Here is a 14,137-nt window from a genome sequence, read left to right as displayed (position 1 = left end):
CAATCCTTGGTTTGATCCCTATGAATTAATAAATACTTATTGGTTTATTGAGGTTAATATTTAGTTAGTAATTTTTTTAATGTACGTTTTTTAAAACAAAATTATTTTTTGGTTAAACAATTTTTTGAAATTTTTTTTTTTACTTATTTAAGTTATTATTATTTATTTCTGACTTTTTTAATTTAAAAAGTGTGTCTATTATCTTGGGTTGATGTTTTTAAATAGGGTTTTTAAGTGTAAAACCATCATGGTTTCCTACACTATGTATTTTGTTGTTTTTGGTCACCTTATATACATACGGAACTTGACCAAGGTCAACACTGGCCCTTCTTTTATATTTGTTTTGATTGTGTGTTCCTGTAATAACAATGAGGTGTTTTTTATATTATAATTTTGATTTTTGACAACTTGGCTCTACGTTTCTGTAAAGCTTAAAATCATTTAGAGAACATTATTATGACTTGTCATAGTGTAAATATTTGTTCTTTTAATTTTACATTTATTGTGTAGGCGGCTTATTTGCAATTTAATTGTAATTTTACTGGCGTTACAAACTGTACTAAAATAAATAAATATTCTTTTTGCTTGTCCTTGTTAGCTCTAGCTTTAACTTGAACAATTATTTGATAAGATAAGTACCTCCGTGCTTTATGTAACACATATGAACAATGCAGTTTCGGCGCGCGGGACGTAGACAATAGTCTAGCATAATCATTGTCAATCTCCCAGCAAGGGCAGTGTTCATTAAAACACTAGCACCGTCGGCGATCGTATTCTGAATGGGTACGCCTAGCGTCTCGGTTGGAGTTATTTATTTCAGTGAGCTTCCTTGTTAGCAGTTGTTTCGGTTTCAGACAGGCACCACACACTACGGAGTGTGCCATTGATGTGGCAACTGCGGGTTCATAGCGTAACGGTCATTGGTAAGCTTTTTTGGTTTTCATTTTACACACAATTTTAATGGTATTTTTTTTTATTGTGTATCCAGGTTATATCAAGTTTTATTTTTAAAATTTTCAAAATAAAATATTTTAGTTATTGTACAGTTTTGCATCACGAACACATTAACTTCTTACTTTACTTTAATATTTTACTTTAAAACACAATTTAATATTTTATATGGAACAGTTGTGCCCGGGGACAATATGCCTTATTGTGTATCCAGTTTACATCAAAGGTATAGAATGTATTATACAAAATAGAAAATATTATGGTAGGCTAATTGTACAGTTTCAAATCACAAACAAACATTTTGCTTACTTTATTTTATATTTTAATTTTTAACGCTACCTAAAATACTATTGGAAATGTTACACAGCACAGTTGCTCTTGAGACCAAAATTCCTCAAAAGTTTTACACATATTTTATAAATAATTTATATTTTGGTAATTATACAGCTTTCCATCACAAAACATCCAATTCCTTTCTTAATTTAATTATTTTATGTTAAAATACAACTGGATACGCTACAAGCAACAATAGTTTAAGATTGTTTTCCATTCCTAAAATAATGACAATTTACTATAGCTGAGGTTCATTTAGGCCGGCCATACACGTTACGGTATACTGGAGAGATATACCAGCGCAGGTGACCTCTCCGGTACCTGTGCAGGTATACCTCACCGAGAGCTCACACACGTTACGGTAAACCGAAGAGGTTCTTCACTACAGTAAACCGGAGAGGTGAAGGATTTCTACAGTAGAGAAATGGCGAGTGAACAAGATGACATGATTGCTTTGGTGGGTTTGTTAGTGGTTATGAACAGTAAAAAAAGACGAAAACGCAGTACGTGGTGTAAAAACTGGTTTCAAAAGAGAAGTGAGTATACTCATACAAAGTTATTGAAAGAACTGTGTTCAGATCCTTCGGATTATCGTAACTATTTGCGGATGAGTGAAGAAGTTTACAACAAATTGCTATCACTTGTAACGCCCCTAATTCAAAAGAAAAACACGGCGATGAGAATATCTATCTCACCACATAAGAGACTTACAGCCACTTTAAGGTTCTTAGCAACGGGTCGTTCTTATGAATGCATGAAGTACTCAACAATCATATCACCTCAAGCTCTTGGCAAAATAATTCCTGAGACAAGTGAGGCCATCAACACTGTGCTGAAAAAAGGGTATCTTGAGGTATGTACAGTATAAAGACTTACATGTAATGACCTTTATTTTATTACTAATCATCAAATATCACTGAATTCACTCAAGTAGTTAGCCAAGGAGTGAGGTTCCTCTTGAGTTCCGGGTACTGCAACTCTGACTTGTTGGGAATTGAGGTCGAACAAACTTGCATTTGAAGGACTTGTATTCCTATTAGAGCCTGAACTTGTATAGTCTAATAAGTTGTCCGAGTTAGTTGGGGTATTGAGCATTCCCATTTCTGCTTCAAAAATAATATTGTTTATTCTTTTCTTAACGATGTAACCAGTACAACTGTTTACAGTTATATATTATTATTTTTATTATGATTGTAATATTAATTGTATATTCCATGAGCGAATATTATGTATTTAATTGTTTTGTTTGTAAAGAGGACAACCAAGGCATAACAAATATGACACATCTTATCTTATTATAATAGACGACACACTTTCAACTTCAGGGTCTTCTAAGAATTATATTCCTTGGAAACTTTATTCATTTGGTCTTAGTTCGATTCTTTTACACTCCAACATCCACGTTTTTATTTCACTATGCAGCTTATTCTGTTTGCTGATATCGATAGTTCCTTGGTTGCTAGGGACTGCCAGTAAATAGATATAAGGAGGAAGAAGGGAGACGCCATCGCCATCTTGCGGAAAGAAGACGTTTCTCGGGCTGGGGCGAACCAAAGCCTTGGTTGCCGCCCGAGAAATAGAAGATTTCGCGTCATCCGCGAACGTGTCCTGCTTAGAATTCTCCTCTCTACGAGTTGAGAGAATTGTATCTGGATTAAATAAATCCTAGATTGGGAGTATCGGCGACTTCGAGTGCCAACTTCCGCGTCGGTCCCGTTTTCGTCTCGTAGTGGTTCCAGACATCTGAGGGCAGCGCCAGCTGAGATTCGACCACGAAGATTGGTGAGACCAATCCAGAATTAGACCAGACTTTCCAGGACGAGAGGGATGTCGAGTCTTCAGCTGATACCCGGCGACCTCAGCCCTTCTGTAGTTCGTTAATTACAGAATTACAGCATCCAGAGTTCCAGTGTAGCAGCAGACCACCTGGAGGTCCTGTGAAGAGAGCCTCAAGCCTCCGACAACGTATAGCTAGACCCGGCAGGATATTCAACGTGTTCTAGTGACGTCATTTGCATCTAATTTCCGACACCTAGATTTGACACCTTGGTTGTTTCTCAATTAATCTCATTTTAAACATAACTTCATACCAATATTTAGGAACCATTAAAATCATATGTTTTTCAATTATTATTATTTCATTTATATGCACATTTCCACTATTCACGTAACACCAATAAATTTCCTTTTTATAATTACTCTCCATACAGTAACCCAGGGCAGTGACGTGCTAGCTGGACTATCAGTCTGGGCAGACCATCCAGCAGTAGCGGTCCTGGTATTTGCTGCAACGAGGGTAGGCGCCAAGAACCCCATGAGAACACATCAATACAATAGCAAGGAGGTTTATTACAGTGGCTACCACAAGCTAGGAGTAGCAGCATAAACCGAGAGTTGTTTCAACGATCAGATGCTGACGTTTTTCTAAACCTCTAATCCTCATTGCGAAAGATTTTCCCATGTCATAGCGGTCATCTTGAGGTGGAGGTTTCTTAAAGTGATCTCACTGAAACCAAAACTTCGGTATTCAGTTTCTCAGATTTCCGTTTTTGTGCTATATCCGGACGCAGAGGGGCTTGACGTTTTTCTGTTTGCGGTCGGGTTCCATGATCGGGAGACATTGTGGTTTGCTCAGACGATTCTTCATTGCGAGGGGACTGTTGGACAGTATCTTCAGTTCCCTCCTGAAAGGGAAAAAGTATTATTAGATCTTGATATCAATAAATAGGTATTTGAATTTGTATCAATAGTGAATTTGAATATTACAATATGAAAATTAACAAGATATACTGTTATCTCATGAATAAATTACTGCGCCCCTCTTCCAATCAGGTATTTTTTAAAAGGTAATTAAATGTAGAACATAAATTGTACTAAAACAGAAAATTGAATTTTTTAAACCTAAATGTGGCCGACCACATATATCATATATTTGCTTTTGTTTCAGTTTCCTCATTCTACTGAGAAATGGAGTGACATTTCTAAGTCCTTTGAAGATCGGTGGAATTTTCCTCACTGTTTGGGTGCCATGGATGGCAAGCATATTGACATAGTTCCGCCAGTAAATTCAGGATCATTTTATTTCAATTACAAGGGCAGACACAGTATGGTACTTCTTTCAATAGTAGACGCTAGCTATCAATTCCTCCTAGTGGACTTTGGAACAAATGGGCGCAATTATGATGGCGGCGTTCTTCCGAATACTACATTTTATGAAAAGTTGGAGAACGATGAGCTAACCCTACCAGAGCCGAGTAATGTTACGGAAAATTTCCAAAAAGTGCCTTATGTTTTTGTAGCAGATGACGCCTTTCCTCTCACAACAAACATTTTGAAGCCTTTTCGTCAAGCACAGCTAGATTCAGCTGACAAAGAAATGTACAACTACCGCGTTTCAAGAGCAAGACACGTTGTTGAAAATAGCTTTGGAATACTTGCAGCCAGATTCCGGATCTTCCACTCTCAAATCAATTTGGAACCAGAAAACATAACAACAGTAGTGAAGGCAACTTGTGCATTGAATAATTTTTTGATCGCACGACAACCAACCTCTTACGCCCCTCCAAGTAGTACGTATCAAGAAAATTGTGACGGCACTATTTCTAACCCAGGTTTGGAATCCTCAGAATCAAACACATGATCCCGTTGCAACGTCTTAACCAAGGGCACATAGGTAATGCTAATGCTGCTAAAGAGCTAAGAAATGAGTACACTTCCTACTTCGTGAATGAAGGCAAAGTTTCATGGCAACACACACGGGTGTATAGAAACAAACAGTAGACTGAACTCTTGTGTGGTGTATACACTCGTATTGTGTTTGAAAATCATTTGGTTCTAAACAATTTATTTTCCTTATTAAAAGAGAAGTGTAGTATTGCAAAATGTGTTAATAAATGTTTTCCAATTCTATCAAACTGTGTTGTAATTTATGTGTACTTACTTCATCAATCTCGCTTCCATCTTCATCGTCCAAGTTTGACGAAGAAGTACTGGGCACATCGGTATCTCCTAGGAAGTCGAACAGATCGAGGTACCTACCACAACTTTGGTGAATACACATCGTCCATACCCGCTCCAGATTTCATTGACATATCACGTTTTTTCTTTTCCTTGCGCACATTGCTTCTATAATTGTTTATTTTTTTTACTATTAAACTCTTATTCCCATTAGGCTCAATTTCCTTTAATTTCTTAACAAGTCTGTCATAAGCGGCCTCTCTCACATCACGGTCATGGTATTCCTTGCTCTTAATTTGCCACAAACAGGGTTCTGATCTGTAAATTTCAATGAATTCCTCTAGAATTCGGTTCCCTTTTGGGACAGCAATGATGACGGAAACACTGCAAAACAATTAAGTGTAAACAATAGATGAACAGGCTTGAAGACCAGTGGCGCGCGAATGCAGAGAATAGACAATGGAGTAAGCACAACACGAACACGGAACACAGCAATGCGAAGCTCTCTAGTCGGAGTATTCGTCACAACTGACTCAAGACTGTGCAGGTATACCGGACGGCCCACACACACGCTCAGGTGCTCAGGCGAGCACACCTGTGCAGGTAAAAAGAATTGAAATTTGATTCTTCTCCGGTCGCCTGCGCAGGTCGTTTTACCTGTGCAGGTTTGCCTGAAGTGGCTCGCACACACGCTCCGGTATACCTGTACAGGTCACCTGCTCAGGTATACCTCTCCGGTATACCGTAACGTGTATGGCCGGCCTTAGAAAAAAAGTTGATATTATTAAGTAAGTACAACTAGGCCCAAAAAAACTGAACTGAACTTAGCTCTATCCTGCGGCTCTATACCGGCAGCACGGGGCTGAGTGCTTGGGACAACAACAGCCCAAGTCATTCCACGCAAATAAGGCAATTAGGTACCATCAGAGTTATAATTTTTTTCCAAGAGAATGAGCAGTCATAACGTTGAAGCAGTTAAAAGGTGACCGAAATACATCTGTTTACTATAAATAAAAATTAAATTTACTGTGTAAACCAACGTAGGGTTGTCCCAAGGACTCTGAAAGCCACCAAAGTGTTTTGTTTTGTTGCATATTTCACAAATGAAGGTGACCCAGAAATCTCCACGAGACGTGCAGACAAAAATGATATATAGGGTTGTTCCTTATAGGTGTCCTTAATAAATATAAAAAATAAATTTGGAAGGAATTACAACGTACCCGAGGCCTTGGAGAATCTCTTATGGGGGTTACCTCTGGAAATTAATATTTTTTTGTTAGAAGGATTATAGAGGAAAGGCCCTATGTACCTGCCGTGGTGTTACATTTAGGCCAAAATGTCGAAAAAAAAATAAAGTTTTGTGTTAAATACCTTCTAAACCACACTTTGGACACCCTAAGAGGCCCTGGCACTTGGTTTGACTCCACTGGAAATCCAACCTGTTGTCTTGGAGGGAGGTAAATGATCTCACCCTAGACCACCATGGGCCCATTATATTACAAGTTGTATAATGGGTATGGGGGTAAGGACTTCCATGTTTGTATAATTTTTATCACACAATGCAGATGGTGAGGGCTAAACTGTTTTTCAAACGAAATAGGTACCTATAGAATAAGAAGCGTCGTCTCTGAAAGTGAAGGCAGTTCAGGGTCGCTGCAGTGTGCTCGAATCAGGACCTGCAGGAAGGCTGGTACACCAGTACTTTCTGTTTCCAAGCTCCACTCTTCTCTTTTATCTGGCACTTAGCTGCTTCTTCATTCACAATTTACTTATTCCATCAATAGCAAGGACATTAGTGATGAAAACAACAGAACATCTAAAGAAAATTAGAACAGGAATGAGTTGTGGCTTTTGGTGAATAGCCATTGCGACATTTCCCTGGAATAATTTGAGGAAACATCAGTAATCAAACTCTGTCCTCCCCAATGCATGTACACATGTTTACCAGTGTGGTTACTTGCTCAGTACCTACTTCACTTGTCTGTCCTCTTGTATTGCTTTTTCTTTAAACTTAAAATATTGTTAAGCTTCTGCTTTAATAATCTTGACTCTAATCTTATCTTTTATAGATATGCCACCTTATTCATAATTTGAGTTCTTAGTGCTCTCAACATACCTGTAATGTCCAAGTATTAACTATATAATATGTGGCATGGGAAACACCTGTTTGATTCTCAATGGCATCTTATTTCCCAGTGTCTGTGCCACATATTGGATATGGGTGATAATAATGAGTGGGTTTTGCATAGTGTTTAGGTTCATGCCTATCTTATTTCCTTGTCACTGTTCTCTAAGGTGCCATTTCATTACTGTGTTTCGAGCTGCATTACATTTCCCTGGTCAAAATGTTTGTGTTGGGGGTAAGTCTGTTGCAGTGAGTGTGGCAGCTCCGGACTCAGAATGGCAGATTCAGAAAGGGGTTGTTGTCAGGCTTCACTGTGGTCCTTGCTCGCTCGTGAGTTATGTGACTAGTGTAATTAAACATAGGAAATTAAAATAAAAGGTTAAGCTCTATTGCATACTATGTGCTTTCAAATCATTGTTTTAACTCCCTTGGTTCTGCCGAGGATCATTTTAATAAGCATTTACATGGACTTATCACACTTTGATAAAAATAATGATGCTCACAGCTTCCACTCTCCTCCAAAGTTTTAATTTCTTTGTGATATAAATGAAAATTTTGGAGCATTATTTGTATATAATAACAAAAATGTACATTGTATATTAAAAACACTACCACAACACAATTGCCACAAACATTTGAATAAAAACCTACCAAAACTATGTTTTAGTTTATTTAGCTTGTCTTGTAAGATGAGTGCCAAAAATCGCAGAAACCTCAGGATTGCACTGTATCATAAAAATAGTAAATCAGCATAGATAAGCTGTCATCAAGTATTATGCATACAGAATCACACTGAAGGAATTAAATCTGAGCCACAGAAAGACACAGAAGCAAAAGAGTGAGACGACAAATGGATTAACAATCAAGAATCGTATTCCTATGGGAAAAATAGTTTGGGCAGCACATCTTGTCACAAAGGCTGCTTATTTTTTTTTCTTCCTTTCACTGTTTTTTCTCATACATTTTTAACCAGATGTCCACCATGCAATTTTGTGTTAACATTGTTTTGCTGAACAGCTTTCACTAGGCAGTTTCTCACAGTTTCAAAACCTGTTCTTTTTTCGGTCCTCATCTGTAACCTTGACAATCATGCTGACTTGCATTTCTCAAAGACTTCCCGTTCTTTCTCATAATGCTAGATGATGTAACAACCAGTTCCTGTGCCTAGTCAGTATTATTTGTGTTGACTATGTGGCAGTTGTCATAGCTTCTTTTAGTCAAAGCATCACCAGATTTTTATTAGCTGTCTCTCTTCTAGAATTGTGTACCACAGTCGTGAGTCAAAATTTTTTTTGGTATACTATTAATGTAGTTGTGATTCCGTACATTTTCGTACAGATTTTGAAGCACATTAATGGTGTCCTCTTGACCTGCAAATAATTATTTGATTATTATATTATTCAAATTTTGCTGCAGTTTTCACTCTCTGACTTAGGTCACTACAGGCTGTGGACTGTCTGTGCTGTAATCTCATATATACTTTTCGAATGTATACTAATAAAGTTTTTAACATTTGCTTGGTGTTACGGCTGTATTTCTCTAAGCATGCCCGGTAGCTTAACCAGCACGTTTCATAGTTACTCTTCAAGGTAATCTTCCAGTGTGTTTTACTTTGTGACTGTAAGGAGTATAAATAATAAATTACTAATATGCGTTAAGAATTCTTGTATTTAAGAATGGGTGTCACAGAATCTATATATGAAAGTTTAGATAATATAACCAAACCGACACTAATATGTTAATTCCTTAAACAAACTTAAATCATTAACTATATGTGTTTGTTAGTGAGATTCTTAACAACCCAGTGTTTTGCTAAAACCGGTGAACATCGAAAATATGTTATATTTTAATAGGGTAATTTTCCTAAAGTATATATGAAGTAGACACATCACTCGGGAGGGACATCACACGGTTCTCAGTCGGTAGAAGCTCGGAGTTCTTCTTCAGGACCACTAGGTAGTTCCCTCGTGGACTGCAGCTAGGAGGCGTGTGCTGGAATGGACTACTAGACTACGGCTGGCTATAGTTGTTCTGGAACTAGGCCTCCACCAATCCAGTCGGCTTCTGAAAAGTTGAAGTAATAGGAACGGCCTCACCAAATAGAAGACAGATTAATCATCGGTCTAGACGTTCGCTTGTGGACAATCCATGTTGTAGGTCGCTTCAGCAGGAACAATTCCTCAAGACATCACATGGGCGGGTTGAAATAGATGAAATTTTAATAAATAGAATATCTATCGTCCATGTAGAATGCCGAAATATGTAAGAACACACAAACTAGCACCAGGCCTTAGCTCATTTCACCATGGTCGACTATTACATTCTTTTCCCACCGTACACGGCCATCTTTTCCTCAATCTCCTTGTTGTAGCAACCCAAGGCGAAAAACAAAGAAGACTCGTTAACACAGCAAAGACAGCGAAGTGGATTTGGTTATTTTGTCTATGACATAATGCTTGGTTCATGAACTGTTCATGAACTGTAATAAAACTGAATACTATCCCAAGAAAATGTGTAGATGACCAAATAGAAAGAAGCCTAGGAGTTTGGATTAAATCAAAAAGTGTATCCTAGGTTGTTAGAACTCACTTACATTTAAATTTCAATTAAATAATATGTACATAAACATGAATAATAATAATATGACACAAATAATAAGTGTAAATACTCTGAGTAGTTACAGTGCTTCTGTCATCTTCTGTAGGTGCCAGTGTAGACATGGCTGATGAGGCAGGGCTTTACCCTCGCATCTCCTGTAGGAACACAACACATCAAGTGGTATACTTCACCACAGTCACTATTAGGAACAAGTGCTGTTTGCATTCAGGCGTTGTATGTTTGCTGCTGAAACGTTGCATGCAATGTATGCCGAAATTATACATTGTAGGCAAATGCAATAATGGAAGGCTTAAATTTTGTATACCATATTGTTTTGATTAAAGGGCAAGGGTATTTATTAAAAATCTCATAATAGATGGAAGAACTTTGTAGAATAAAACAGTATTCTCAGAATGAATTGAAGCTAAAGTAGTTTTAAATATTCATCATAGCAAACTTATTCCTAAAACTGTTTTCAGGGGTAAAGGTTACCCTTAGAAATTGAGTTAGGCTGTAAGTGGTTTATATGTGTACCTCAGAACCAAACAGGTGAGTATAAAAACTGCTTTTTCAATGTTACTGTGTTTTCCATCAACCTTCTTGTGCATGTGGCTGGCGAGAAGAAATTTATGATTAAATTTTTCTAACAGCCACAGGTATATAACATAGTAACTGGACTTAACATAAGTCTGGATCTACTAAGCTGGGACTTCGGCTTTTACAACTATCTCATAATATTTCTGAAAATTTTTCGAGTTACATGATGTGTGATGTGGTTCAGTAGTAAACAAAATTTTAAGACAAAATCTGAAATAAAACAAAAAAATGGCATATTTGACTCTTAGCTACAGATATAAACTTCATAAATTCCCATAAGTATTCACTTCTCACAGTACCGTATTTCAGGTTATAAATCTGTGTAGTTGTTTAGTTGGTACAGTTTCATTAATATAAACATGATTGTATTTGTAAGGTTGTGTAGTGGTTGTACCTCTATAGTCTAAAAACAGATATATAGCAGGCCTTTAAATATAATACAGTTTACTACACACCAATCAAACATTATGTATTAAATTATTTTACTATATGTGATTTCTTAGCTCAAAATTTTCTTTTGCAGACTTGAAGAGTATAGAAGATTCTTCATCATGGGAGAGAGTTTCATGGAGTTATTCTGTGGGTCACCATTTCTGGTAAGCACAATCTTATAATTTTCTAGCTTTACTGAGACTTTTTGACTGAATTTTTGTGCTATTTGTTGATAAATAGTCGAATTCAGACACTGATAACAATAGGGGCAAAATGCTCTTCCCTCGAAAAATAACTGAGAAAATATATATTAGCTCAATATAGCTCAAAACGTCTTGATTGTATGTAATTTTAGTTTTACAAGGGGGCAAGGCCTTTTGTAAATAACTTCATGCAGGAGTAATGTAGTGAAATGCACCACTTAGAGATAACATATCATGAGAGAGGTTTTGAATGCACGGCAGGACCTGCCAGTTTCTCTAATAGTTGCATTATGTATCATTAGTAAAGATTGGTGTGAATCACTAGCGCCTGATTTTGGTGGACATGTCTGCTAGGCTGCTTGTGCTGATAGATTGTCAGCTATCGCTGGACGACTGTTATCATGGAGCGTGGTTGCCTGTGGCTCCAGCTGGGTTTGTAAAAGCCATGTCAACAGCTCCTGGCATAGTATGTCAGACTAGTGTATTTGAGTTTCCATCCATTTTCAAATCCTGGGTGAGCCGTGGGTGTGTGTGCCTTTAATGGAAGTATAGTTTTGTTATATTTATGTTAGCAACTCCAAGCAATCATCTGTACAAGCAGGGGTGGTAATATGATTATATTTTACAAAATAAAATGGTTATTAAACCTTTTCGCAAACCAGTGGCACAAATGTAACTTAGAGGTGTAACAGCTGAGATGCCACACTCACATTAAAAGAGTCTTGTGTTCATTCCTAGTTTCACTCAGGACTCAATTCATGATCTCTTAAGTCAATATCCAAGTGGTTCGGAGAACACTATATGTTATCATGGATGTTATCCAACCTTAATCCTCTGAGCTTAACCGTGCAGTTTAAACTTGCAGCCTGTGCAGTGGCGTAGCCAGGATTTGTGTATGGGGGGGGGGGGTGGTGGTTAAGAAGCATGGTCCCCCCCCCCCCCCCCTAAAATAAAGTGGGGGGGTCCGGAAAAATTGGGATTTTAAGGTGTAAAATAGTGCTATTTTAGCAGTTTTCGGTACTTAACTTTAAATATTGTAATGGTAAAAATATTATTAATTTTTTAATAAAAAAAATTGTTTGAGTGATGAAGTAAGAAATTAATTAAATATATTTTTATCAATCCAAGTGCCTTGTTTACGTCCACTCAAAATCATAAATCATGCTCGTAGCTCGACAATACAAAAAAAAAAAAGGAATAAAGAGGTTTGCGTTTTGGCAGAACTGATCTATTCTTGGAAACAATTAGCTTTAGCATGAAGAATTACATGACACCATGTCGTTGTCTTAATTCTATACACACAGCGATCCTTACACTTTTGGAAGCCCAGTCAACACCTGCTTATAATTACCGCGCTGGTTAAATACAGTAGGTGTAAGATATTTGAAAGCTTGGGACCCGTCACGGCGTAACAACCTTATAGCTTCTGCTCACGACAGGGGTAGGGAAAGGGAAGGAGAATCGGTAGGTCTCGCTTACTCTTCCCCTCCAGTGCAGTGGCCGGTGATAGCAGTAAGACACCCGGGCTTTTAGATAACCTGCTTTCAGTTAAGAAAAAATAATTGTGGCTAGGGGGGGGGGGGGGGTTAGAACCCCTAAAACCCCCACCTGGCTACGCCCCTGAGCCTGTGCAAACTAACCAAAATCTGAGTAAATTCTAGCTATAGCCTGTGAAAAGTAGCTTTTCTTAAACTTAACACAGTGGTTTATTAAGGCATCTACTGTTGAAACATAACAGTATTTTACATGCCATGAAGTTTAATGGTTTAATGCTTTAATGGTTGTCTCCCATTGGAGAAGGTACTCTCAAGGACTTGCAGAGCTCATAATTGAAGTAAAATGGATTATTCAACTTAGAAATTGCTATATAATTGTTATATAATGGCTAAATTGTCATTGGATTGATAAAACAATTTTCAGCTTAATGTTAGTAATGAATTAAGGGACTCTTAATAAGCATATATTTATTATTTGAATAGCTGAAGCATTTGCATGTTGTGTATAGTAACTGCTTATCTTCAATGATGTAACTTTTTTTTTTCTGAATCAGAGGCTTGCACTAGTTGGTTTTAGTTGCTGCATTGTGCCAATAATAGTATGTAAAAAAAGTTGAGTGCAATCTCACATTTACTCACTACATACCTATCTATAAATGAAAATTTACATTGCTTGTTATTTTCTTAGATGTGGTGGTAGAGTGATAAAAATAGTAGTTACAGTCTAATGGTTCCTTACATAGGAACACATCTAATAGCATCGTAGGTGCTGGTGGTGGGTTGGTTACCGTGCGAGAGCAGGGATATGAACGAGCCAACACACCGCTGCAGTGCGGAGCTGGCACACTTGAGGGCAGACGGGCTCAGCGTCCAAGCACAGGAGTAATAGAATATTAAATCACTAGGTAACTATTTTAATCAGAGGAGGATTAAATAAAATAGTATGGATAATGGAGTGTTGTAATTGTATTGTAGTTATCTACTATCCACTCCCTGAAATGGTATAACCCTAAATGTTTCTAGCGTGTCTATCTATTTTATGTGTATCTATTGGAATAGACTTTGGACTATTATGTAGTTTAGGTATGTTGTTAGTATGAGAAATGTTGTAAGGAGTATATAAATGTTATGGTTTCATGTTACATTCATTAACTGTGGGGATATTTCTTATTACTGACTTTATAAGATTCAGTATTAAACCTCCAAAGATCAGAAACAACTCTATGGCTTTCACTATTTTTTATTTTCTTTAACAACGTAAAACACATAAACATTACAACAACAAACATGTTATTTTAATGCACTGTTATATTGAATAAAATTATGAGTATTAAAAATAATATTATATATTCTTGTTACCACATTAATAAAATCAAGGAAATATTGATTTCCTAGCTAAGAAATTATGCTGATGCTCTGTATTTCAAAAGTTCAAATATTGGTTA

At 37.1% G+C, this 14,137-nt stretch overlaps 1 protein-coding gene across 1 annotated transcript in view; it reads left to right on the top strand.

The window, feature by feature from the left end:
- The first annotated feature begins 289 nt into the window (after positions 1-289).
- The window catches only part of LOC134531251 (multidrug resistance-associated protein 1-like), a 592,793-nt gene continuing 578,945 nt past the window's right edge, over positions 290-14,137 (top strand). The window contains exons 1-2 of the mRNA XM_063366941.1: positions 290-923; positions 11,085-11,157. Of these exons, the coding sequence (XP_063223011.1) occupies positions 11,113-11,157 (45 nt within the window). The 5' untranslated portion in view covers positions 290-923; positions 11,085-11,112. The remainder of the gene's footprint in view (positions 924-11,084; positions 11,158-14,137) is intronic.

Source organism: Bacillus rossius, chromosome 3, assembly GCF_032445375.1.
Source record: "Bacillus rossius redtenbacheri isolate Brsri chromosome 3, Brsri_v3, whole genome shotgun sequence".
Taxonomy (NCBI): domain Eukaryota; kingdom Metazoa; phylum Arthropoda; class Insecta; order Phasmatodea; family Bacillidae; genus Bacillus; species Bacillus rossius.
This window is presented reverse-complemented; position numbering and strand designations above follow the sequence as displayed.